The sequence below is a fragment of the Neltuma alba genome, unplaced genomic scaffold (assembly GCF_004799145.2).
Source record: "Neltuma alba isolate B1F8T4 unplaced genomic scaffold, ASM479914v2 tig00010837_pilon, whole genome shotgun sequence".
In the NCBI taxonomy this organism is placed as follows: domain Eukaryota; kingdom Viridiplantae; phylum Streptophyta; class Magnoliopsida; order Fabales; family Fabaceae; genus Neltuma; species Neltuma alba.
In genome coordinates this window covers 109,429-137,406 of record NW_021635637.1, presented here as the reverse complement: position 1 = coordinate 137,406, position 27,978 = coordinate 109,429, and the positions used below count along the sequence as shown (strand labels likewise).

At 33.5% G+C, this 27,978-nt stretch overlaps 3 protein-coding genes across 6 annotated transcripts; 1 reads left to right on the top strand and 2 right to left on the bottom strand.

Moving 5' to 3' along the window:
- Positions 1-8: 8 nt before the first annotated feature.
- Positions 9-7,128, bottom strand: LOC114759384 (NADH dehydrogenase (ubiquinone) complex I, assembly factor 6). Of its 4 annotated transcripts, none has more exons than XM_028948550.1 (2): positions 6,859-7,128; positions 9-1,298 (listed from the first exon to the last, which is right to left on the bottom strand). In XM_028948550.1, exon 2 carries the CDS (start codon positions 1,277-1,279, stop codon positions 365-367), a length of 915 nt encoding a protein of 304 aa, XP_028804383.1. In that variant the 5' UTR covers positions 1,280-1,298; positions 6,859-7,128; the 3' UTR covers positions 9-364. The 4 variants fall into 4 exon arrangements, with proteins under 4 accessions (XP_028804383.1, XP_028804384.1, XP_028804385.1 ...); XM_028948551.1 differs by lacking the exon at positions 6,859-7,128 and adding an exon at positions 6,556-6,801; XM_028948552.1 differs by lacking the exon at positions 6,859-7,128 and adding an exon at positions 6,270-6,547.
- Positions 7,129-9,449: 2,321 nt separating this feature from the next.
- On the top strand, positions 9,450-12,745 carry LOC114759381 (hsp70-Hsp90 organizing protein 3). Its single transcript, XM_028948543.1, has 7 exons — positions 9,450-10,520; positions 10,957-11,245; positions 11,358-11,443; positions 11,534-11,757; positions 11,900-11,966; positions 12,076-12,135; positions 12,260-12,745. The coding sequence occupies exons 1-7, from the start codon at positions 9,606-9,608 to the stop codon at positions 12,371-12,373; spliced, it is 1,755 nt and encodes a 584-aa protein (XP_028804376.1). The 5' UTR covers positions 9,450-9,605; the 3' UTR covers positions 12,374-12,745.
- Positions 12,746-16,595: 3,850 nt separating this feature from the next.
- On the bottom strand, positions 16,596-20,829 carry LOC114759386 (elongation factor G-2, chloroplastic). The gene is made up of 4 exons (XM_028948555.1): positions 20,476-20,829; positions 18,443-19,857; positions 17,486-17,998; positions 16,596-16,987 (listed from the first exon to the last, which is right to left on the bottom strand). Exons 1-4 carry the CDS (start codon positions 20,735-20,737, stop codon positions 16,820-16,822), a joined length of 2,358 nt encoding a protein of 785 aa, XP_028804388.1. The 5' UTR covers positions 20,738-20,829; the 3' UTR covers positions 16,596-16,819.
- Positions 20,830-27,978: the final 7,149 nt, after the last annotated feature.

Sequence of the window (27,978 nt, the reverse complement as noted above, 5' to 3'; positions counted from 1 at the left end):
TCATAACGTCCAATACCAAAAGACAAATATTTATAATTCGTCAAGGGGATAATAATTGCAATAAGCAATTCATTGTAAGTAATATCAACAAGAACAAGTACAACAAGATGCAGACTTCAAAATCTTATCATGCCAGATGCAACTTTAAATTCTTCAAGGTTATTACCCCCTTATTTCATCTCCCACTATGGCAATTGAATTTCGGGGGAAAAAATTAATATCAGCCGACAAAAATTTCAACGCTAATTGTCTAATTCTGTGTCACTTTCATAAGGAGCGCCAACTTCGTCAAGAATGCAAGATACACAAGAAGCTTCCTCAAATTTTCCACCACACAAATTATTCCAAGACAAATGACAAATTATCAGTATTTCCTTCTCCATGAGGTCCACTTCAGTTTAAGCTGATACCATAAAGGGGATACTCCCAGAACCCCTCGGGCAAGCCTTGGATCAAACACATCAAATTGCACCCGATTCAGAGAATCCAAGAGAACCTGAGCTGGCACTGCTGGGAGAAGCACTGGAACAGCTTCGGGAGGCACAAATTCAGCTAACTTCCTAGCTTTCTCTAAATGAGCATTTGCAACTGAGGCCATCTCAAAAACTGCATCACAAAGAGCCTCACGAGAATCCAAGCGCATCTCTTCTCGACGTCCCTGCTTAACTAATAACCTGTGTTTGGATGCCACTTTAGCCGGTATGTAAGAAAAATGGCGGTCACGACTGATGTGATAAGGCAGCGATTTAAGTAGCAAGAGAATGCCGCTTGCCTTACCGACATGTGAGGCTGCATGATCAGCTGCCGTGGATCTGATGCCACCAGCTTGAAGTGTCAAGTATAGCATAGTTGATGTTGTGTCCTCGGAATATTTCTCCATCTCTTCCATAGTTTCTGGCATGTCAGTAGGCTCTCTTCTTGCATCTTTGATCCGAGCTTCAACAGATCGTTTCAGCCATGTCTTGCCAAGTTTGGTTTCACCTATAACAGATGAGAGGGCCTGTGCTGTTGGGTGTTCAATCAATTTGTTGGCATATATTTTGTCTATGGCTTCTTGCCACCATACCAAACGCATAAGACCTATCCTGGGATCAGAAGCAACATCCATAGCTCTGGCTGTTTCAACATTCAAGGCTCGCAGAGCGAAGGCAGCTTTCCGCATAGATGGAGGGAGTTCAAGAAGACATAGATAGTGATGATAATCATAGCTTCGCACTTGTTGTACGCAATAGGAGAATGCTGCCTTTAAGCTATTAGATGTAGAAGAAGCACTATTCATTAAATCTTCAGCTGGTTACCTACAGATAAAAAATACGTTGATAACAACGATACTAAAAAGGCAAAAAATATATGATGCAACACAGAATTCATGTCGACAGTGAACTAGATATCAAAGATGAAAGAGAAGAGAGATGACCAGAAATTGAACAAGAGAAGAGAGGCCCTCAACCACCCAAACAGAATAAATATATGAGCTACAACATGAGATGTCAGGAGCCAAAAGTTCTGCATAGCAACCTAGAGAAACCACATCATGATAGAGTCCAATAGTAGGGGCAGTTTACAAATTAGTTATTTTCAGTTATTTTTAACCTTCAATTTTAGGTGGTTATATTCAGTTATCCTTTTCAGACTATTACAGTGGGATTATTTAAATATTAGTTATTGTTAGTTATTGTTAGTTATTGTTAGTTATTATCCTAGTAGAATGTAGAAGGTTATTAGGAAGTTATCAATCAGTTATTCTCAGTTATATTTTCAGCCTATTTAAATCTATTATATGATGACATTAGGGTGTGAATAAAGTATATTATTCAGGAATTCCCATCTTCTTCTCTCCTAGGATTTCAGTTACTGATTCTAGGCTCTCTCTCTCTCTAACACACATCTCTCTTCTGCCTTCTCACCTCTTCTTTCCCCTCTCTTCCTTTCTATCTACCAATTCTTATTCTCTCTTTTGCAGAACCTAACATTTTGGTATCAGAGCACAACTTTCCGAACCTGTTGGGACATTATGGTGAACAATGTGCCTCTCCTGCCAAATCCTAACCCCTCTCACGGCCCCCACCAACTCTTCTGACCTTCCCTCTACAGAATTGCTTTCCCAACAACTGTCAGCCATTATCACCAAATTAAATAATTTACATACAGAAATGACTACTCTGAAGCAACAGAAGTCATTTCAAGAGCCTAAAGGAAGCCACAGCCATAGTGGGAAACAGATTCATGAAGAAGTTTGATGATGAAGATCATGACAACCTTTGGGGAAAAAAGAATCCTTCTAAACGCCCACACTCTAAAGTAGAATTTCCTAAGTTTGAAGGAGGTGATCCTAGAGGCTGGGTTATGAAGGCAGAAAAATACTTCAAGTATTATCAAATACCTAAAGACCTTAAAGTTGATGTGGCAGCCATGAACTTAGAGGGTGATGCACTAGATGTTTTTACATGGATTTCCTCTGAAAGATCTATCAATTATTGGGATGACTTGATTCTTCAAGAGCACTTTGGCCCTGCTGAATTTCAGAATCCTGATGTGTACCTTTGCAGCATCAAACAATTGGGTTCCGTGCAAGAATATAGGCAGGAATTTGTCAGAAGGTCTTCAAGAGTGCATGGGTGGCCTGAGCATTGCTTATTAGGTGTTTTCATCAATGGTTTACAGGAAGAACTGCAGTCAGATGTTAAAATTCAGAAACTGCAAACTGTTCACAAGGCTGCAAGCTTGGCTCTTGAATTCGAAGACAAGTTACAAAATCAGAATCTGCATCGTTATGGACAGTGATCTGGAGCTACACGTGGCACCAAGAGCAGTGTCAATTTCAAGGAAGATAAAAATGCCAACATTCCTAGGCTGTGTTCAAACTCTGGTCTTGTAAACACACCAGTTGTTATGTCAATTTTCAACACCCAAAAGCAATTATTACCAACTGATACTGGAACTTCCCAAAGAATGACCCACAACCCGACAATCTCAGACCATGATAGGCAGTTTTGTAAAGACAAAGTGCTGTGTTTTAAGTGTGGAGATAAATTTGTCCCCGGACATAAGTGCCAACCCGCCCCTTTCAAACTCATGGAAATTACCGAGGAAGTGGGAGACCTCATTTGGGAGCTCGAGATTCAAATTCATCATTAAAAGCTACCCAATTTCCCACATTTCGCCTTGAGGACAAGGCGTGTTTGCCAAGGGGAATAATGATAGAGTCTAATATTAGGGGCAGTTTACAAATTAGTTATTTTCAGTTATTTTTAATCTTCAATTTTAGGTGGTTATATTCAGTTATCCTTTTCAGACTATTACAGTGGGATTGTTTAAATATTAATTATTGTCAGTTATTGATAATCCTTACCCTAGAATATAGGAGGTTATTAGTCAGTTATTCTCGGTTATATTTTCAGCCTATTGTACGATGACATTAGGGTGTGAATGAAGTATATTATTCAGGAATTTCCATCTTCTCTCCTAGGATTTCAGATATTGATTCTAGGCTCTCTCTCTCTCTCTCTCTCTCTCTAACACACATCTCTCTTCTACCTTTTCATCTCTCCTTTCCCCTCTCTTCCCTTCTATCTCCTAATTCTTATTCTCTCTTTTGCAGAACCTAACACATCATCAGCATAATCAAGCTGAGTGTAACACCTTACTCTAGGTTCCCTTGAGCTGTTTGTTTGACAATGAACCACTTTTGACGCAATTAGTACCTAAAAGAACTGAATGTTTTAAAACTTCTTAACTAACATGGAGTACTTTTCTCAAAAGAATAGGATTTTCCGGAAAACTTTGAAAATCCAAATCTTTGAATCAAAATCAAGATCACTGGTTCAAACTCTACATAAAATATTTTGAAAACCCATGATAGAAATTAATACCTGGGTTCGAACATTGTTTGAACCAGAAAACATTTATTCTAAGATGAACTGAAGACCTGTATATAACCTTCTTAGATAACAAAGTCATATAATATATCTCTGTATCCAAAATCCTCTTAACCGAGATTAATTAGCTACCTGTTGTTAGAACTCAAACCTGTATTAGATTATGAAATAGTAAGGGCTTAAAAGATACTACCTGGCATGCTTTCTTTCAATTTATATCTTACTGTACTCTTTTTCTGGTATTTCCTTATTTATAACTTATAATTTAAATAACTTAAATTCTAACTTATTCTTACTGTACTCTTTTTCTGGTATTTCCTTAGTGGGCTCAGGCAAATATCAAAACCTATCATACTTCTGAGGGTAGGTTAACACTTATTCCATTTATAACTTATAATTTAAATAACTTCAATTCTAACTCATTCGAGCTCTACCCTTACTAGGTGATTGGTCAAGAAGGACAAAACATATATATTTACATCATATGATTAGGGCATTTGAAATGTCTTCCCTTTCTAAATCCTCACGGTTTGTTACCTTTGTGTATATATGCATTCACCAAATCCTAGCTTTATAAATTAGGCCTTGGGAGTGAATTCTTAATATTGACTATTCTTATAAAGAAATATAAACGTCATATAAAATCCTTAACCATGGTTTAAACTCTAACATAGTTGCCAGGCATTTGAAGGTAGCAAACAGCAACTTAAATTTTAATTTTCAGCTATATATAATTCGCTTAACCACTCCAAACAGTTTCTCTTTTAAATCTGAAATTTCCCAGCATCTACATATCGTTTCACTCATCCTAGAGAAGTGCTTAACATGCTTAATCAATCCACATTCTTCTTTAATTCTTCAGGGTATCAAACAGCAAGTTTTAGATAAATTTCCAGTTCCCAGGATGAGGCTTACCACGTTTCCAACATTATATCATTAACCAACAGTATCACTACCCATTGATAATCTAGTAGTTAGACGCTTTTCTTTCATTGAGCACCGTAGGCATAAATCTAAACATTTTCCAGATTTAAAATCATGAATCCCAATTTAAATTTAGCAACTTGCATCTCCCTATATCACACCAAACCATACAACAGTAAGCATTTTTCCCATATCCATTCTAGCTCTCAAAAACCCTTCTCTTTAATTCTGAAATAACTTCCAGACTTATACCAATGCTTTTTCCCCCCTTTTGCCTAGACTTGTATCAATGTGAAATCACCACTTTAATGCCTCTAAACAAAATGCCTCTAAACAAAATTATTTAGCTAAATAATTGCCTAGCACAGAGAAGCATCGAAACAGCACTTCCTTACCAAAGAAAATTTTTCAAATTTAATTAAGAACAACACTTAAAATCATCATTCTAATGCCTCCAACTCTAAATAACTACATAGAACAACTATTTAACATTTAGACACATTTAATAGGAACTTCAAATCAGTTCCTGAGCTCCAATTCACTCCATACGCCATTAACAAGCCTAGATATATGCATCCTTCATATTTGTAGCATTTAGACACTTTTAATTCTATAATAAACATCTAAAATAATTATTTAAATAGAAAAATGCCCAAACAGTGACTTATCATCACTTTGCTCGATCTTCATTAAAACACCACTTCATTATGTATGCAAGTATGTACGCGTCTTATTTACATCCCTTTAATTAGCCTTTCGCCTCTCCTTAATTATTCATACAGCTACCCTCTTTAACTCTGGAAATTTTTCAGCTCTAAGCACAACAACCTAATCATCATTTAAACATCATTAATATCTACTTTCAACATTATTTTAGATTATAAATAAGCACCTTTGAATGTCTTAAAAGTCCTTATCTAATAACAGCAAGCATTTTATGCATTTTTCAGCTTCAATAGTCTATCTAATAATTTGCAATATCCACCTAACATTTCAGCTTCTATGATGGGTTTCAAATATCATTTTACCACTGTCAATCACGTTTCAGTAGTTACAAATACTGGTTCAGCATTTGAGAACATGTTAATCAGCAACCTTCCCAACCAAATTTCAGCTCCAAAATTGAGTCACAACAAAATTATCAAAAACTTCATGCTAGTATTGTTTAAAACATAATTCTTACCTTCAAACCATACTTTAATCCTTGTAACCATTCAAATAATATATTTACAGTCAATTCTGAAAATTCCAGCTCCAATCACAAGGTTTAAACCATCATTTTAAAGTCTCTAGGCATGTTTTGAACATCTACAACAATGATTCAGCACTTAGAAACCAAATCAGCAAGGTCCAAATCAGTTTTCAGCTTCAAACTCTTCGGTTTCAACAAGCAGTCATATTATATTCATCTAAACAATCCATAAACTACTTATATCATAAAATCTCAGCATTTATATTGTATTTAACCATTTTGTCAGGGACCCAACGCCTCCACACTTAGAAACAACAAATATATTGTTCGGCAATCGCAACCCCCAAACAAATAGCACATGCAGCCTCAGTACCATCTACTTGAGCTTCAATCTACGCTATCACTCAATTTCTAGCTTAATCGCAACCCTTCCTCAACTTAATACCAACTTCCAATCACCTCATCCTTTTAAATCAGTGCCCAATCAACGAAACAGGGGATAGAGGATTATATCAAACACTACGAAGGCAATCGGAAGGACTTTCTTCCCCTCAGACATACTTCATCAAAAGTTAGCTGAATTTGAGCCTTCTGAAGCTGTCCCAGTGCTTCTACCAGCAGTGCCTGCTCAGGTTCTCTCGGATTCTCTGAATCGGGTTCCACATTTATTTCATCAGTAATAACTTGCTTTCGTTTACCATCCTCACCAGTAGACATCTTTCCAAATCGACCAGCAGTGCAAATGTGAACAATAATTGACAACAATAATCCAAAAAATCTATCAATGAACTTCAAATTTGCCAATCTTGAATCAGACACAATGGAATGGAATGAGTTGAGAGTTGAAGAGAGAAGGTGACTCACTGTGAGGCCGGAAACGCCGACGTTGGAAGCCTGAGAGTGAGACGCCGGCGGCCGACTGTGCGGGCTCAGCTCCAGCTGGTCCGTGCCGCGGTCGACTCTCGAATGTGCGATACTGGAGACAGAGAAAGAAGAAGTGTGTTGTGGTGGTGGTTTGGTCCGTGGTCGACTGTGCGACACTGGAGACAGAGAAAGAACCGAAGAAGAAGCGTGCAACGTAGTGGTGGTCCCTCCGGTCCGGGGTCGGTGGCGACGAGCTAAGTGAAGGAGGGAGGCTAGGGCAAGCCAAAAGTTTAGTATTTTTTTTTTCCAATTTTATGATTAAAATAAAAATTCAACAAAATTCAATTGGACTTTTTTGTTTGGGCCGCAGGTTGGGCTTCAATAGGTGAGTTTGAAATTTTGTACTTCTCCGGTCCTTAATATAAGACTCTTTTAACTAATTTGATTAGATTAAGAAAGTTAGATAAGTTAGTTAATTATAAGAAAATTAACACATTTTTTCTAAAACACCGTAATTATCTTTCTTAATACCTCATCTCCCTCTTCTACTTGATTATGATTGAGGAAGTGTTTATAGAGGTAATTAGAGAAAATTATAAATATGAGAAATTGATTTTATATTTCTGACTAAAACTAACTCAAAAATTAAGTCCTATATTAAAAACTAGAGGAGTAGTTGGACTTGGACTTGGACTTGGGTGGATTATTGACATTGCGACTTTGTGAGGTGGAGGAGAGGAGAGGAGAGGATTGATGTGTTTTAAAATGCACTCCTTCAATACTAAATGTAATAACAGCTATTATTCTAATTATAAGATTTTATTTATAAATTATAAATAAGACTTTATAATTAAGACTGAAGGTAGTATCTATTTAATTAGATTTAAAAAGTTAGATAAGTTAAATAATTATAAAAAATATATAACATGTTTTTTTTAAACACCATAATCATTTTTATTAATATCTTCCTTCTCTCCCCTACTTAATTATGGTTGAGAGAGTATTAATAAAAATAATTTTTAAAAAATTGATAAAAATAAGAAATAGGTCTTACATTTAAAACTACTATTAACTCAACAATTAGATCATATATTAAGCATCAGAGGAGTATTTTAGTATTATCCCTATACTTTATATAAGATTTAGTTGAAGGTTAGATTTGATCATAAGTATAAGATATCAATTTATTTTATTTTTTATATTTATAATTCTTCTTAAAATATTCATATTGATTAAAATTTTCTCACTAAAAGGCTATTCAAATGCACATAATTATATTTTTAAAAAAAGTAGTTTAGAAAAATAAACACACATCAATTATAAATAATTAATTTAACTAATTTTATTAATATTTTGAAATAACTTCTATCCTCATGATAGAAGATAGTATCATTTTTATTACTTACTAAATTTTGATTGTTTTTGTCAAAAAGACTTTATTTGGTTATCCATAAGCTACTCAAGAGATTTGTTTTCAAAACTTTCTTAATCACCCTAGCATATCAAATGATTCTTTTGAGAAATTTGTTTCGTGCATATGATTTTGAGTTTTGCAATCTCAGTTCTTAATCTAGTTAAAGACTCTTTCTATCCGTTCGTGAGGTTTTTATTGTGAATCTCTCAGATAACATGAAGATTATGTGTTTTAAATTTAAGAAATAATTATTCTTTAATATTATTGACTTGGTAAACTACTAATGATATACTTTGAGCAAGATTATTACAAGTTTAGAGCTAAATGAAAAAATAATATTGGTTAAGCTATTTTATGTCAGAAGCATTAAATTTAAGTCAACCGTTACGAGTCACCAACCTATTTGATCTTCTTTTCAACGGTTACAATCTTTCAAATCTAACAGATAATTAATGAATATCAAGTATACATAGATATGAACCACCACTCTGCTACATTCAATTTGTTTATTTATTGAGATGTTTTCCTCGTTATTCTCTTTGCACTCTAGTGATTATCATTCGGGGAGAGAGAGAGAGATATATATATATATATATATAAATATTTATTATCTTCGTGAGAAACTTAAGATTATGGGAATTTAAATGGGTTACAATCTTATGAAAAGTTTAAAAAAAAAAACAATTCAGAGAAATCGTTTGATGTACTAAGAACCCAATAAATCTTAGAGATTATAGTTGAACTCTTATAGATATTTTGAAAACTGAACATAAGTCAAGTGATTACAACGAACAATATAAATCGATTGTGTGATTCTCTTCTTATCAACTCTTTGAGCAAAATTTTTTGACCTCTCACATATTCTGTTAATACTACTTAATTTTCAGTTAAATTTTTAAATATTTCCCAATTCATCCCTTCTTAGATAAAACTGCTATTCTAATATTTTATATTTATATATTAAGTTATCTAATCACATATATAATAATAATAATAATAATAATAATAATAATATATGTCTTATTTCTCTTAATGTTATGTGTCTTATTTTTTTCATTTAGATGACAATAAAAATTAAAATCTAGCATAACAATTCATAGCACCATCTATAACCTTCTGGAATCTGGACTCTGGATTGCCCAAAAAGAAAATTGCGGATTTTCAAGAGAAGCTTCGAGAACCACCACTACCCAGCCGGAAGTCTCCGCCTCTTTGCAATTCCCCTTTTTCCACTGTCTGCCAGTTGATTTATGATTATATATCGTCCCCTTTGTCCTCCTTGATTCCAATCAAATCCCTCGAACACTATCGCCGTCTCCATCATCCCCTAATAATGGCCGACGAAGCCAAGGCCAAAGGTAACGCAGCTTTCTCTTCCGGTGATTTCGCCGCTGCCATCCGTCACTTCTCGGACGCCATCGCTCTTTCGCCTGATAACCATGTCCTCTATTCCAATCGATCCGCTGCTTATGCCTCCCTTCACAAATACTCCGAAGCCTTAGCCGACGCTAAGAAGACTGTCGAGCTCAAGCCTGATTGGTCTAAGGGCTACAGTCGTCTCGGCGCTGCTCATCTTGGTCTCGGCCAACATGATGAGGCTATTGCTGCTTACAATAAGGGCCTGGATATCGACCCCAATAATGAACCTCTTAAATCCGGCTTGGCTGATGCCCGGGCGGCGGCGACGGCTACTTCTTCGAGGTCTCGTTCGACGCCAACTTCTAACAATCCTTTCGGAGAGGCTTTCGCTGGACCCGAGATGTGGGCAAGGCTTACTGCTGATCCCACCACTAGAGTCTTTCTTCAGCAACCTGATTTCGTGAAGATGATGCAGGACATCCAGAAGAATCCCAACAATTTGAACTTGTATTTGAAGGATCAAAGAATCATGCAAGCGCTTGGGGTTTTACTCAATCTCAAGATTCGTACCCCAACGGACGACGCTGATATGCCAGAGTCCTCGCCTTCTCCTCCGCCACAAGAGAGGAAGAGAGCTGCTGAAGCGGAGCCTGCGAAGGTAGAGAAGCAGCCGGAGCCTGAACCGGAGCCTATGGAAGTGACGGAAGAAGAGAGGGAAGCAAAGGGAAGGAAGGCGCAGGCTCAGAGAGAAAAGGAGGCTGGTAATGCGGCTTACAAAAAGAAGGATTTTGAAACGGCAATTCAACATTACTCAAAGGCTTTGGAATTGGATGATGAGGACATATCCTTTCTCACAAACCGTGCTGCTGTGTACTTGGAAATGGGAAATGTAAGTCAATTCGCATATATTATCTGGTTGAAAGTAATTTATTCCAGTTCAATGTTAAATGCCGTGGCTTGCATCGCTTTTGTTAATTTATGCTTTAGTCTGGCCTGTTAATGTATAAGAAGGTCACAACCTTTATATTTAAGGATGTTTTTACCAATTCAACTTTTATACGAGGGAGGATGTTTTAAGGGCGGTACAGTAGCGTCTATATCATCAGATAATGTGCCTTGTAAATATTGCCTTTGTGGCTAAGGATTTTAGAGGTTATTGTGGATTTGACAGAGAAAATTACTCGAATTTGCTCTCGGGTGATGACGTAGCTTACGTTACTAGGGTGTGTGTTCTTTTACATTACATAGCTTTCATTTTATAGCTGGCTAGGTTAGTGCATTAGGCGTTCTAACAAGTAGTCTTTGAATGCTGAGCATTTTTCCAGTTCGAAGAATGCATAAAAGATTGTGACAAGGCTGTTGAGAGGGGAAGAGAACTGAGATCGGACTTCAAGATGATAGCAAGAGCTTTGACAAGGAAGGGAACTGCCTTGGTCAAACTGGCAAAATGCTCGAAGGATTATGAACGTGCCATTGAGACTTACCAGAAAGCACTGACGGAGCATCGTAATCCTGACACATTGAAGAAACTTAATGAAGCTGAAAAGGCCAAGAAAGAACTTGAACAGCAGGAATACTTTGATCCAAAACTGGCTGATGAGGAGCGTGAAAAAGGTATCCTCCATTTTAGAATGTACCCCTGATTCTCCATCTTTTGTAATAAGGTTTGCTTTATATGGAAAGAAATACTTGTAGCTATGTATTTACCCCTTTTGTCAACGTGCAGGTAATGAATTCTTTAAGCAGCAAAAGTACCCTGAGGCTGTAAAGTGTTACACAGAAGCTTTAAGAAGGAACCCTAAGGACGCTAGGGTAAGAATATACCAATTCATTAGGGTAGATAATTGCGCCTTACAGCAAATGCAGACTCTGACCTGTTAAAAATACTTTTATTTGTTTCAGACATACAGTAACAGAGCTGCGTGCTATACAAAACTTGGTGCGATGCCTGAGGGTTTGAAGGATGCAGAGAAATGCATTGAGCTTGATCCAACCTTCTCAAAAGGTTATTCTAGAAAAGGTGCCGTACAGTTTTTCATGAAGGAATATGATAAAGCGATGGAAACATACCAGGAGGGTTTGAAACATGATCCTAACAATCAAGAGTTGATTGATGGCATAAAACGGTAATCATCTTAAGCTTCATCACTGCTAAGTAAATGTGCTGTACCCAAGTGCCTGCTTTGCATTCTGCGTGTAGATCAAATAAAGTAGTAATTTTTTCATCCCAAATAAAGTAGTAATTTTTTCATCCCGTTATCGTTTCAGATGTGTAGAACAAATTAATAAGGCCAGCCGTGGGGATTTATCACCTGAGGAATTGAAAGAGAGACAGGTATGTCTTGCTGCCCATTTTTGAAACATTTGTAGCCAAAACCATGACAGTGGGATCGGGAAGTTCGATGATTAATTTGTTTTAAAATTCGTTGTGATCTTGCTTGCAGGCCAAGGCAATGCAGGACCCTGAGATACAGAACATCCTTCAAGATCCTGTTATGAGACAGGTAAGCACTAATACAGAACGAGGCAATACGTTGCCCCTGCTGATCTGTGCAGCGTAGCGTTTTAGGATAACAACTAATACGAATGAGCTGTGCTAATGATAGTTGGGGTTGCACTTGTGTGCAGGTGTTAGTTGATTTCCAGGAAAATCCCAAAGCTGCCCAGGAGCATACAAAGAATCCGATGGTGATGAACAAGATCCAGAAGCTGGTCAGTGCTGGAATTGTCCAGATTCGGTGATTTGGGTGGAATAGCAGAGGAGCCATGGCTGATTTCACTGTGAGATTGGATCAGAAAAGGAAAAGGAAAATACTGCTGATAATTTTCGAGTTAGCTTTCTGTTTTTGCAATGTTAAGTTTTCTTTCTTTGTTTATTTTAAAATGGCCATAAGCAATGTTAAGTTAATTCTCATGATTTAAGTAGTTCGGGTGCTTCAAACTCTAATCTTCTCGTTTGGCCAAAAAAGAGAGACTCAAGTCTTTGTCCATTCTTAGCCTTGGAACTTTCATATTTTTGGTGGGAATTCTAGCTTGATTATGCAAATTTAAGGAGTTTCCTACTATCGGGGTGTTTTGAACTTTTGGTTCTCACATAAAGTCGATTGCAGATTACGCGTGATATTGAGTACAGGGACTTGGGCTTTAGCCCTTGGAATAAGCAATGGACTTCAAGAAGGAAACAGCTATGATTCCAAATGAGAAGTGTTAATTAGACATCCCCCGCTCCCAGGGTGTTTGATAGATAAAAGAGGAAATAATGAAATTGAATATTGGTCCCTATATTTTAAAAAAGAAAATTGTTTTTTAAAAAACTCAGACTGATATTTTAAATGATTGTAATCATAGAGATATGTTAATCATTGAATCTGTTGCCTAGTGGTATAGATGTTTTACTGCTTGTTTATATTCCTATGGGCTATAGTTTCTGAAAGAGGAAAAATTGAGTTTTAATAGAGAGCGAGTTATCAATTGAATATAATGAGATAATTATAAGAATTAAATGACTAATTTTTTCTAATTATATTTGATATTTTTTGCCAACAAATATTGAATGTGCTTCACACTTGTCTTATTCTCCTAATGTCCGTATGGGATCTGCTTCGTGTCAAAGAACTAGGTGTTATTCAATTGGTGGACTCATGCTGGCGACTCAAGGATGCCGTCGGCTTAATAATAGGACCAATGTAAATGTGGTGTACACTTTGTGAAAGTAAAGGGTTGAGATGATAAGTAGTTGCATTTTGTGGGGGAAAAATATAAATTTAAATTTTAAAAAACGTATTTGTTTATTAGAATTTTAAATTTAATGTTCCTGACTCGATGAAAATTAATTTCAAATTTAAAGTAATTTTAGAATATTTTTAAGTTTATATATATATATATAAGCATATTCACAGGCAAAGTCAGGAACACTCTTTGTTTGTTCAAAGAGGAGAGGACAGGTTTTTCACATTTTATTTGATTGTTACAGGTGAGTTAAAAGGTAAGTGGTCATAATTTTAAGAATTCTATTGTGGGGGTGGGTTGGCGTGATGGACCTACATTGCCTATACTATGTGCCCACGTGGAAGTATCAAGCCAGATGAAGAAATAAGAAGACATAAGATGTAGAAGATCATAACATGAGTAATTAGGCAAATTTCGATTTCTGTATATCCACACAAGTCAACTCTATCTCTTGTCTTGCGGAAAAACTAAAAAAAGATTTATCTTTACCCGAATGCCAATTCTCCTCGAGACAGAGAAAATGTCCGTTCTTTATAGTCGCAGTCTAACTTTGCACAAGGAGAGGTAAAAAAATAACAAGAAGAAAATGAATAGAAACAAAAACTTCAACTATTGGACATAAGGATATAATTGTTGTAGGAAAAATTGTTTCTTGTCAGGAGGGGACAAAGGAAATATATTAAGCAGAAGCTTCTTGCTCCTTTTAGAAGAGTTGGTTTTGGATGTGTTCGTTTTCATGATAAAATAACACTAGGCTCGGCAAATATTATCTTTTGTCAGTTCATAGTCTAAATCTCTTGTTTGTTCTCCTCATAGAAGACTTATAATTACGTCAAAGAAATACATCCATTTCACAGCTATTACATGGAATGGGGATGATGATATGATATTAAGATAAGATTTCTAGACTTGTAATGAAATCAGAGATTTCTTATCTGAACCCAAAAATACCATGCAATACTAGGTCAAATCTTAACAAGGGTTAAAGTGCATCTAACATCTTAAAATATTTTTTTTAGAATATCCAATATTCTAAAATATTTTGTAATGTATCTAACAGCCTTAAGTATGTTTTTTTTAGGTGAGTCTAGCATTGTAAAGTATTTTTTCGTGTATCCAGCATCTCAAAGTATTTTTTTAGGTCCATCCAGTACCAAGAAATTTTTTTGGTACATCCAACAACAAGATAACAAAAAGATATTTCAAGGTACTAGATGCATCTAGAAAATATTTCGAGGTACTGTATGTGCCATAATATATTTTAAAGTGCTGGATATATCTGGAAAAATATTTTAGGGTGTTGGATGCATTTTAATCTTTTTAACAAAGACTAAATTGTCATAACAACCACCAAGAAACTAAACCATGTAAAATAGGGTAGAGGATAAAATTTAAATACCAAAATACAAAAATTATGAAATTTAACTTCTATAATGTAGCCTAGATATGATATTATTATTATTAGGTTTTTTTTTGCCAGCATATTATAAGACTTTTATTATGTATTTTGATGTATAAATGAGATTTTTATTGTACTTATTAGGATTTGATGCCAGACGCTAATACCTTTGATGCTGCTGATTATAATTAGAAATAGTTGTTACGAAATTGCTCATTTGGGTGTGAAATGTGAATGTTAAAGAGCATTTATTATGAAATGAATTACCACAGCTTAATACTTGATAAGAGCTACAAGTTTTGTTAAAAACTAGAAATTTCTCTCCCGTGGCATGCATGATTAACATATTTGATTAGACAGAAAATTCCAATAAATTGTATTATCTCTTATAGTTCAAGATTTAACTTTTATAGGAGTATGATTTTTTTAGTCATTCAAATAAAATTTGATTTAGAGATACAGAATCTAAGGAGAATAAATAAAAAAAATTAAAATTATTTTTTTGCTTTTCTATTTAAGCCTCTAATTGACATACTATTTAATTATGATACTTTCCATTAATTCAATATATTCAAATCCCAATTAAGATGTTATTCAAATTCAAAATTAACCATTAATTGTTTCATTTAAGCCTCCAATTGAAATTTCATTTATTTATAATGTTTCCCATTTAATTTAATATATTCCAATCTCAACCAAGATGTTATTCAAATATCATTAATTGAATATATTCGGATCCAATAATTTTATACCCAACTCATTTTTAAATGAATTAGGCATTACAAGTTTCAAAAATATAGTTGATAGTTGATGATTGATTGATAGAAATTTTTTCCCCTGTGCCATGCGTGATTAGCATATTTGATTAGATTGAAAATTCTAATAAATTACATTATCCACTGTAGCTCAAGATTTATTTTTTATAACAGTAAGATCTTTTTATTCATTTAAATATAATTTCAATTAGAGATGCAGAATTTAAGGGGAATAGATGAAAAATTGAGATTAATTATTTATTTCTTTATTTAAGCTTCCAATTAACATACTCTTTAATCATAATCCTCCCCATTTAATTCAATATATTCAAATCTCAATTAGAATATTATTTAAATTCAATATTAATTATTAATTTTTTTATTTGAGCTTCCAAGTGAAATTCCATTTATTTATAACTAAGATGTTATTTAAGTATTATTAATTGAATATATTCATATTCAATAATGTCATATCTAACTCATTTTTAAATGAATTTGGTATTACAAATTTTCAAGAATATATAGTTGATTGCTGATAGTTGATTAAAATGTCGATTGTTTAGTAATTATGGTAAATTTCAAAGCCTTCTATCCTATCTTTTTTAGTCCTACTTATAATCTTATACTGTTAGTCTATACCCTTGTAATTAGAAAGACAGAGACATTGTTTCGGTTGTGACAAAATTATAATTTATAAGGATTAAATTACAGCAAATTAAAATTTATAAATCCATATTTGAGTCATTTCATAATGAAAAGGTATTGGAGTCATTTCATAAAATTTTAAATCATATAACCTAATTAAGATTGACAAATTAAATGACTTAAATAAAAATTAGAATTATTTATGTATCTTTGTAAAAGATTCCCGCAATTGAATCAAAATTATAAATGATTAATCTTTTCAATAAATATTTTTTTAACCAGCAAAAAATAACTATACTTCACACTTGTTTTATTCTCCCATCGCCCATACGGGTCTGATGATCTGCTGTGTCCAAGAATTGAGTGCTCTTGAATTGGTGGTCTCTCGAACACGAAGTAAAAAAAATTTAGATAATTCTCTTGTTTTCTAGAAAGATTGCAAAAGGATTTACCATTTAGCTGGAAGCTAATTCTCTCCGAGGCACAGAAAAAAATCTGTTTTTCTGTGTCTATTATAATTGTCATCTAACTTCACACTGGGAGGAGGGAAAATGAAAATGAAAAATAAATAAAAACAAAAACTTTAACTATTATTGAACAGAATACAATTGTTGTAGGAAAATTTGTTCCTTGTCAAAAGGAGACAGAGGAAATAAATTATTAAGCAGCAACTTCTTGCTCCTTTGAGGAGAGTTGGTTTTGGATGTGTTGAGGCACAACATCAAACTTGGCTAATTGCATTATGTAAGACGCACGACCTTTGGTCATCCCCCTCAATGTACTCACATACTGAAACATCTCAGCAAGAGGAACCAGGGCATCAACCACCTGTGATCAAATAGAAGAATCAAAGGGTGAGTCCAAGTAAAACAGAAGGCGAATCACCATTGACTTCATCTAAACTCCATCACTTATTTCTCCTAACTTTGATATTTAATGTTCAAATAAATGTGTTTGTTTCTATGATAAAATAGGATTAACCCCTGTAAATCTTTCATAGGGATTGCATGGAGGGGGGAAGATGATGCGATATGAAGATAAGATTCTTGGACTTGTAACAAAATACACAATAGCTGCATAAAAATTCTGATATTTTCAATCTGAACACAAATATACTACGTAACACTAGATCAAATTTTGACAAGGACTAAATAGGCATATCGACAGACAACCGGGAAGCTAAACTGACTACTATCACTTGCCATCCATCTCACAAGAGACAAACAGGCAGGTAAAGTTGACAGAAGCATTAGCACATGTACTTTCTAGTTATCCCTCAAAATCAACAGAATAATCAAATACAGAGAACCAGGTTGACTGACATACCTTTAGGCCACCGGGTTTGTCACCAAAACTGTTGATCTGTCCTCTTCTTGAGTTGAGATCACCAATTACATCTCCTAGATGATCTTCAGGAGTAATCACTTCAACTTTCATAATTGGTTCAAGCATCTTTGGTCCTGCTTTTCTCATTCCATCCCGGAAAGCTCCTCTCGCTGCCAACTGGAATGCCAATACACTTGAATCTACATCATGGTAAGATCCATCTACAAGTACTGCACGTACATCAACTACCGGAAATCCAGCAAGTATCCCATTGGACATGCACTCTTCCAATCCTTTCATCACTCCCGGAATGTATTCTTTAGGTACAGCGCCTCCTTTGATCTCGCTCTTGAACTCATACCCACTACCTGGTTCCAGGGGTTCGAAACGAACAGTGATATCTGCAAATTGACCTTGTCCTCCTGACTGTTTCTTGTGCACATACTTCACCTCTGAGATTTTGGAAATGCTTTCCCTGTAGTTCACTTGGGGTGCACCAACATTGGCTTCCACCTACATTCAACAATTTAGATAATTATTTCAAACATATAAGACAATCATGAAGGGAGGAGGCGAAAAGGAAAAATAAAAATCTCACCATTTGAATGATCAAATGAAAAGGAAAGGAACAAAATGCAAATTGACACATAGTAATTCTTTATCATAGGACAGGCATAGATATTATCCATGTTCAGAAGTCATGCCACAAAATGCATAATTAGTTTACAGTATTTTCTTCCTCCCTTCTCATTCCCTAAAGATTGTTAATTATGAAGAAACAGAGAGTAAATGAGTTCCATGAAAATCAAGAGAGTACATAGTACTCCTAGGCCACAGCTCTACACATACAAGTCCTATTATTTTTAGCTATTTTTTGTCAAAAAAAAAAAAGGCAAAAGTGTTAAGCATTTGAGAGGGCAAAAAAAAAAAATATCCTAAGATGATCAAAGATATAACCTTAAATTCTCTCTTGAGTCGATCAACAATAATTTCAAGATGCAATTCTCCCATTCCTTCAATCACCGTCTGGTTAATCTCTTCATCCCTAGAGAAGTGGAATGAAGGGTCTTCTTGGGCGAGCTTAATTAAACCAGTTGCCATCTTGTCAACATCAGCTTTAGTTTTGGGCTCAATGGCAACCTTTATCACAGGATCAGGAAAGTCCATGCGCTCAAGCACAACGGGACTATCAGGGTCACTCAATGTTTCACCTGTAATAGTATCTTTTAAACCTGCAAGAGCAATGATATCACCTGTTAAAGCTACTTTAACATCCTCCCTGCTGTTCGCATGCATTTCCAGCAGTCTACCAATTCTCTCCTTCTTCCCTTTGTTTGCATTGAGTACATAAGTCCCTGCGCTTAGCTTTCCAGAATACACCCTCACAAACGTAAGGGAACCAACAAATGAATCACTCATGATCTTAAAAGCCAATCCAGAAAACGGCTCATCATCACTTGCTTTCCTTTCTATTATTACTTCCGGGTTTTCAGGGTCAGTTCCCTTCATTGGTGGCAACTCAATTGGTGATGGTAGATAATCCACAACAGCATCAAGCAGTGGTTGAACCCCCTTGTTTTTGAAAGCTGAGCCACACAGTACTGGCACAAATTGTCCTGATAAAGTTCCCTTCCTAATTAATCGTTTGATGGTTTGCTCATCCAGTTCATTTCCTTCTAGGTAGCTCTCCATGGCCTGATCATCCAACTCAACTATTGTTTCAACCATCTGGGATCGGTAATCCTGAGCCAATTCTTGAAGATCGTTTGGAATATCTTCATAAGAAAACTTGGCACCTAACTCTTCTCCAGACCAAATTATCGCTTTCATTTTTACAAGATCAACAACTCCCTGAAAGTTATCTTCCGAACCAATTGGAATCTGAATTACAAGTGGTTTAGCACCCAGGTTTGTCACTATCATATCTCTTGTCCGAAAAAAGTTTGCTCCAAGACGGTCCATCTTATTAACAAAACAAATACGTGGAACTCCATATTTATCAGCTTGTCTCCACACAGTTTCTGATTGTGGTTCTACACCAGCAACACTATCAAACAAGCATATTGCTCCATCTAACACCCTAAGAGCCCGCTCCACTTCCAGGGTGAAGTCAACATGACCAGGAGTATCAATGATGTTGATCCGGTGCTTATTCCAAAATGTGGTGGTTGCAGCAGAAGTTATGGTAATCCCTCTTTCTTGTTCTTGTTCCATCCAGTCCATGGTAGCTGTTCCCTCATGTACTTCTCCAATTTTGTAGTTTCGTCCTGTATAGTAGAGAATTCTTTCGGTTGTGGTTGTCTTTCCAGCATCAATGTGTGCCATGATTCCAATGTTGCGATAATCTTTCAATGGAACTCCTCGACTTGCATCTGAGGAGAAAGTCAAGAGGCCATTGTATTTGTATTAGTCAATGCGTTGTCACTTTAAAAAGATGAATGCAAACTACTCTGAAGTTCGATAGCATATGTGCATCAATGGCATTATGAAACCATTCTTTTATAGTCAAGTTAAAAAGGCCATCATTTATTTTTACCAAAAAAAAAGGGCCATCCTATTAGTAGTGACCAAGTTGAAATGTTTTCTTAAGCTCAAGGACGTATAAATGTTCCTTACAGATGTCTGGAAAAAGGATTTCTTTCCTTCAACGAGAATCATACCAGATAACATGAAAATGCAGGTGTGTCTAGAAACTTAAATCACGTTCACAGAACAGATAAAAGTATTGAACAAGAATACACAATCAAACATAAAACATGCAAGGTACTGAAGAGAATAAGTTTGAAGGAAGAGGATCATAATGAGCAATGCATCGTTCCTAATCAGTTTCATACACTATAAAGAAAAGGGAATCATAACTCAAGTCTAAACAAATAAAGCAGATATGAAAGCGAGACTTCCTACGAAATTAATTTAATTATCCAAGCAGAATGTAGAAATAGAGCAGACTATTTCAGAAATGAAAGATGACTGAAACCAGGGAAAGAGACCTTCAACGGCCATGGCGAAAACAGATAAGTTTCTTCTGCTCTGGTGGCGCAAATAAGACAGCTGGGAAGATTTAGACTTAATTGGAGAAGTTCCAAAGAACTGAGAAAGGGAAGATGAAGTGAGAGGACGAGAGGGTCGAGGTCGAACACCCATGAAACGGAGTGGAGAGAGAGGAGTTGGCTTCCTCTGCGACCCACTGAAATTGCGGAGAGAGGAAGCCGAAGCTGAGGCCGCCGTCACTCTGAAAGACTCCGTCGCCATATTTTCCGCAGAAAAATTGCGTTTTGCACAGTCCTCCCTCGCTCCCTGCTCCGGTGGTGAAGGTAGGAGATAACGATAGCGGGCGAGCAGGCGAGGCCCCTTCAAGCTTCAACCAAGCAATCTCAAGCGTTCATTTTATCCTCTCTCTTTTTGATTAAAATAATTCATATAATAAATAATTATAATTACAATCACAATCGAGCCCCTCATCCGGAAGAAACCACATAAATCACTTTCCGCAAAACGAGATAAATTCTTTTATATATTTACTTCGTAAACTATAAAAACACTTTTAAAATCATAGTTTGGTTTCTCTTCAAACATGCCCTGAGTTTTGTTAGATGTAAATTAATTTGGAAAGTTTTTTTAATATGCAAATTTAAAATTACAACAATGCTGCTCTTTAACAGTTGAAAAACAAACATTGCCTTAAAATAATGAAATTAGCTGTTAACATTTTTGAGAATATAAAATAACATTACTATGATTTTAAACTTTTGAAAAAAATTTGTGGATACTGAATAAAAATTCTTTAAGTTTTTCTTTAATTATTTTCCATGGAGGCAGATGAAAGCAACGTGGAAATAGCTTAGCCAGGAGAACTCAAGGCTGCAACTGGCTCAGACATTTCGTTGAGTCCTAGTTTTAACTTCATGAAACAAATTGAGCCACATGGTAGCCACGTATAATCCATTATTATTTATAATTTATTATTAATGAAAAAATATTATTTAAAATGAGTTCGCGTACGTGCATGTAACTTAAAAACTTAGGATGTGTCATATATATAAATATATATATATTTCTTATACAACTGAGTCATATATTATTATTCGTAACTTGTAAACTGTTCACATACTTGATAAATATACTGATTATCATTTTTAATTTCTTATGAGATTCAAAATTATTAGAGAATAATGTTTCAACTAATTGTTAACACTTAGAACAGTCATGTGGACCAATCTTATCCTGTTATTGAATTTTATTTTCATGATTTTTTTCTTGAGAAATGACAAATAAAGACCCCATAATATGTGAAATTATGCTTTGAGACTCTCAATTTGAAAAATGACAAATAAAGACCCGATCTCATATTGTAAATATGAAATCTTAGTGAAATGTCTGAAATGACTCTCAGTGAAATAACGACTTGACAATTATAAATGACAAGTTCACTTTAAAAAATTTCAATAGACCAAATTACAATTTGGTTAAAGATATACTAAATGATAAATTGATTATAGAAAATAACAAGTTTACTTTAACAAATGACAACTTCAGTAGTCCAAATCACAATTTGGTTGAGAAATATTTCAGACATTTCATCAGGATTTCATATTTACAATATGGGACCGGGTCCCTCATGACAATTTCTTTTATTTAGGTGACCTCCTTGTAATTTTGGTAATTCAATAGTTTTTATTTGTCATTTTCTCTTTTTCTTCATCTTGGTTTTTTTATTTTTATTCCTCTTGAGTTTTCCTCCTCTAATAATTTGTGGATAAGCTAAATTGGCATGACTTGCAAGTTGTTTGTGACCCAATATGATAATGCTTGTGCCTTACCATTTGTTTGTGTTTTTGCCGCTGCTTAAGCCTAAAAGTGATATGCTTGTCCCATTGCACTTAGGCAATTATATACTCTCTCCCATATTATATATAAGTAGCATTTTCTTACATAGGATTGATTTTATATACAAGTAATATTTTGCATTTGTTTAAAAATTGAATGCATTTTTTTTATTTTTATCTTTAATTAATTATATGTATTTTTCATCTCTCTTTTTTTCATGTATTCTACTTCTCGCTCATCATTTTCATAAATAAAAGTATATTTAAGAGGAAAAAAAAGTATATCTCTTGCATAGTAGAACCTATTCTAAATATAAAATCTATTTTGTAATGTATTTTGTAATACAAATTAAGTCTTATATTTAGAACGAGAAGTAATATTTATAACTAATTCTAACTAGCATTTTGATTTATATATGTTGGTTAATTATTGCTTATATACGAAATCAAAGGCAGTACTCTATATGGTTACGTCTCATATTACTCCCTCTGGTTTAAAATATAAGATAAATTTTATCCATTTATGTTTTTCATAAATTAGTTAAAATTAATTTTAAACAACAAATATGTAGGACATGTATTTTTCCCCCTAAATATGCCCTTATTAATTAAGAAAAAATGTAATAAATGAATCAAAAAGGAAAAAGAACATATAGGGGTAAAATTGGAACAAACTTATTAAATGTTTAGACAAAAGTAAATGTTATCTTATAAAAAAATAAAGCCCCACCAAACAAAATTTAGCTTATATTTTGAGCCAAAAAGAAGTATTTAACAGCTCCAACCATTTTATTGAAACTAGTAAAAGATGGTTAATTATTAAATTTGTTTGAAAATAATTTTTTTAATTTGCTCATATTTAAAATCATGAGTCACATTTTGAAAAGTGAAAAGGAACAAATGGGATCAAAATTTAAATGGAGACAATTTAAAAAAACTGTAATTAACACTATAACTCAGGATAGAAAGTGACTTATAATTGAAAGTCGGAGGAGCATTTGTCTTTATTTGAACTTTTTCTGTTAGTGAGACCAATATACTTGTGGAATTGTGGCAAAAGATAATAGATGCCATCTTGCTTTATTCCTTTGGTATATTTCTTCAAATATTTCGATGGAAAATCGCTTTGCGCACTCTATCAATTCTTTCTTTAAAAAGTAATCATATTCGAAGTATTTTTGGTATTAAATATAGACATTTCTCCTAGCAGGGATTTCAACTATGATTCACTTTCAACTATGATTCACTACATTATAAAGAATTAACTCTTTCTGCCAGACCCAATCTTTCTTTCTTTCTTTTTTGGGTAAGAATAAATATTCTTTTATTAGAGACCATTCTGTTTAAGGCAATATTAAACATTAAATATAAGCACCTTTTTTAATAAGAATTCGAATATTGATTCACTATATTATAAGCTTTGATCCTGCCAAATGTTATGGAAAGGATGAGAAATAACCAAATCTCGCTTTACTGGTATGCTGAAACTGGGCTCAAGCCCAAATATGTCTGGGCTAAGCCCAATCATCGGATATAGCTTTCTTCCTGTTTGCTGGGCCTGAGGAATACAGATTGCCGGCATGAACTTGACACTTACAACAACTCATTATATTTATTATATTCTACACACAATTAAATCTTCAAATACATTGTTTATTAAGAGATCTCATAGAAGAACTTCTTTAAATGTCTCTTTTCGTTAATCCTTATATATAGTATTTATGTGATCGAAGAACTTCCAATCAAGTTTTCTGGTCTGATGCCCTTATTAGCTTTCTTTACTTATGTCTAAAATCATTATAAATAATTTTCTTTTATATAATTCAGAGTATCCTCAAGTTACTTTGGATTTGGGATTAATCTCTATCAGACTGGGAGAATAAAGATTAAACCCCTCTTACTAAATGCATTTATTGGAATCATTATAAATAATTTTCTACTCTTTCATTCTCCTTCTTCATTAGATTCAAAAATAACTTTTTCTTACCGAGACATTTTTTCAAATAAGTTTTGCTTGGTCCCTAATATAAGATACTTTATAAAATTTAGTGAATCATTTTAAAATTATTTCAAAAACTAATTATACATATTCAACCAAAAATATGATCATATATTTATTCTAGCTGATGGCATATTTTACTTTGTCCACATATGAAATTTGATGTCAATTCTAAACAGAAGAGTTAGATAATGGGTTTACTTTAATTCTAAATTTATCTCGCAAATTTATAACTAATATATAGACCATATAAACACAAAACAAACAACCATACAAAACCAATATATCACTTTCTAAATTAGGGGGTGTTTGGAATAGTTTTCAAAAGTAATTTTATAGAATTCGAAATAAGTATGTGATATGAGTTTTGTCATATTATGATAATTACCTAGAAAGTGAGAAACTTAAGACTGATCAAAGGCCAAGTAGTATAGTAGAAACAAAGACAGAATAACTTTTGAAGCAAAACCCGAGGAAGGACCGGGCAGTCATTTTGAAAAGTTCCAATCAATGAAGAGCAAAACTAAAAATTATTCCTGAAATTCTTGAAAATTTTTAAAAATTCATAAAAAAATAAAATAAAGGGTCTAGAATAGTATTTGAGGCCTAAAAGGTGCAAAAAAAGTAAAAATAATTTATTTTAGAATTTTCTATAATTATTGGTATTTTTGGCTAATTAAAAAAATGGTCAAAATCAATTATTTTAAATATATAGAGGCCTTAATAATTCACAAAAAATGAGAAAAAATTACTTGAGAGGTTATTATAAATTTTAAAATTATTCTCGACATCTAAAAAAACAGAGGTTAGTTTTAAAATATTTAAAACTAAATTATGTCAGTAAAAAACTGATTTTAAAAAAAAATAAATAGGAACAGTTACAGGTCAAATTTTGACCTGAGAAAAATAAATGAACCTCTCCTCATAAAAAAAGTTATTGAGGTAGAAAAATGAATTTTTAGAAGTACTATATTAGACAGAATCTAAGAACAATTTAACTGATATTGAAAAATTATACAGTAAAATAACCAAAAGCTTGGTGCTACAAATTTTTTTTTCAATTTTTCTATATTATTTGGCGCCAAAAATGGAGGTAGAGGACGTGGATATGATAATACAATTTGCTAAGGGGTAAGCTTGGAAGAACAAAATTATTTAATAAAATAGTGTTTTATAAATCATATGGTTAATAGGTGAAAGGACACTTGGCAACTTGGGGAAACGTGGCATGATCTTGTGATGAATGGTTAAATTAGCAATTTCAGTTTAAAAGCTGAAATTGTGTAGGAATATATAGAGAAAATGTGTTTGAAAGCATTAAATTTGAAAAATGGAATTTTTGGAATTCTAGCCCCTATATTCGGCCAAGTGAGGTTTGATGGGAAGGAATTGAATTTTGATAAAACTAAGTTCAAATATGAATTATACATAAAAAATCATGTAAGAAAAGCCTAAGAGAATTATGTTAGGGAAGATGATGAAAAAATTTTAAAATTAAGAATTAAGAGCTAGGGTTTTAAGTTAAGTGCTTAATGAAATTGTTTGAGTAATGTAGAATGCCATTGTTGTGTGATTGATAGACATTAGTTTTGAGCAAGAGGAGGCACAAGAACAAGCAAAGGAAATTGAAGAGCCAAGCTAGATAAGAGGTAGCGAGGACTTACGATTTTAGTATTAAATTATATTAGTTATTTTTGCTATGTATATTATGTCATGACGTAGTTGGGTTATATATGATGAAATGTATTTAACTTCTTGCATTTATGCTTTAGTAATATGTGTAGTTGAGTTGTTAATGAAACAATTTTATGCTCCCTTTCCATGACATGAAAGTGTTAATAGATATGTGAAGAAACTTAATTGTATATAGCATGAATAAACCTTACATTATTAATATTATAATTATTGTTCTATACTACTGGGATTTTTTTTTTTGAAATCTTATCTCTTTTTGTATACAATTAACACTCCTAGGTGATGGCTCATCAACAGAGAAAAGAAAAAATATGGAAGCTTGAGAGGAAACTTGCATAAGATGTTATACAATTCTATGTGTTTGTATTATGAGTTAAATAGATTATGTAACGTATGTATATTATGTTGGATGCTTGTATGGATGGTTATACCCACTTCTTGGGAGGTATTATGCTATATTATCCATGATGATATGATTAGCTTTTGGTAAAATGGAAGTTAAGAATCAAATTTCACGAGTTAGGGCAATCAAATAAGATCATAAATTTGAGGCTTGTCTTTTATGACTAAATGATCGAATTTGGCTGTGAAATTTGATAGACTTAGAGTTCACATTTTAAGCTTCAAACGAAGTGGTAGATCACCTGAATTGGAGTTTTATATGAAAAGATATGAATTTTTAAAGTTAAAACAAAAGGATAGAAAATAAAAATTGACCAAATAAAGAGTGTTTTTTGGGAACAAAATGAAGCCCGAATGGATTTAGTAATTGACCAATACATATTTTTCTTACATGGAGAAATGAATGAGCTTCAAATAAAACTTAGAACCATTTTATTTCTATTTTTTTAGAATTAATTATGAATTTTTAAATTTGGTAATATTTGTAAGGTTACCAAATGAATAGTAACCTGAGAAAGTGATTTTTTAAAATATGATTTCCCAAGTCTAATGCTATGCAAAGTGGTTCCAATTGATATGTTTTGGCTTCATGTATGATCTAAAGGTAAAGTGTTACAAGTTTTATCTCGACTTATGTAAAAATATTTTTTTAAGTGATTATGAGTAAATATGAAAACAGAGTATTAGAATTGACCAATCTAACCTATGTATTGTTTTGCCTTTTGTTTTCTTCTTTGAATAAATATTTTTGGTAAAGGTACACTTGTTGCTCTCATCTTGTTTCTCAAATGCACACAATATGTTAATTTTTTAGTAGTGTAGTTTTACTCATGATCTATTAAATTTGGTGCAATTTTACCCATTTTTCATTTTTTAATGTGATTATAATTTGATTACTTTACATGAAAATTGTTAATAATTTAATAAAAAGAACCAAATTGTTAATTTTAAATTTTAATATAAATAGAAGGAAAATGATGATTTTAAATAAATAAAGAAAGGGCTAACAAAAAAAATTAAATAGAAAAAAAGGTGAGATTGAACCACGAAAAAGATTCATGTGTTAGATCTACATGAAAAATAAAATTAGAGTATTAAGTGCTATTTTACTCTTATTTTTTCATCAAACATTAAATTTTAATTGAGTTTATAACATGGATTACCTAACTTGTTGAATCCATAACATCCCCTATGCGTGTGCAATGTGAAGTTCATGTTTTACATAAATCAAAATATTTAACTTATAATTTATAAATTATAATTAAAATTTTATTTATAAATCACTTGTCAAACATCATCTCGCACCAAAACAGCAAAGTTGTCCGGTGGTCCCGGATGTTTTGTTGGGAATATGCTCTATTTTCTATTTAAAAAATTGGTGATTTCACGCCAATCTTGATGTATCTTCTCAGTTTTTTTTTTTTTTAAAAAAATATTTTCTCAGCTTTTCCTCCTTTTCAAGTCTATTTCTTTTGCCTCTTTCCTAGACTCAAAAGTAGGAAAATAATATTCCCTATACGTGCGAGCGCAGTTCTATTCTTCGAATCTTCGATTAACAAACACACCACCCT

What these genes read in the sequence shown, in the direction of transcription:
- LOC114759384 (XM_028948550.1), bottom strand. Translation starts at nt 1,279, where the DNA reads ATGAATAGTGCTTCTTCTACATCTAATAGCTTAAAGGCAGCATTCTCC.
- LOC114759386 (XM_028948555.1), bottom strand. Translation starts at nt 20,737, where the DNA reads ATGGCGACGGAGTCTTTCAGAGTGACGGCGGCCTCAGCTTCGGCTTCC. An exon ending in GACTCAAGAGAGAATTTAAG is followed by an intron (nt 17,999 to 18,442) that starts GTTATATCTTTG and finishes TGTTGAATGTAG; the next exon opens with GTGGAAGCCAATGTTGGTGC. An exon ending in ACAAACCCGGTGGCCTAAAG is followed by an intron (nt 16,988 to 17,485) that starts GTATGTCAGTCA and finishes ATTTGATCACAG; the next exon opens with GTGGTTGATGCCCTGGTTCC.
- LOC114759381 (XM_028948543.1), top strand. Translation starts at nt 9,606, where the DNA reads ATGGCCGACGAAGCCAAGGCCAAAGGTAACGCAGCTTTCTCTTCCGGT. An exon ending in TTGATTGATGGCATAAAACG is followed by an intron (nt 11,758 to 11,899) that starts GTAATCATCTTA and finishes TTATCGTTTCAG; the next exon opens with ATGTGTAGAACAAATTAATA. An exon ending in AAGATCCTGTTATGAGACAG is followed by an intron (nt 12,136 to 12,259) that starts GTAAGCACTAAT and finishes ACTTGTGTGCAG; the next exon opens with GTGTTAGTTGATTTCCAGGA.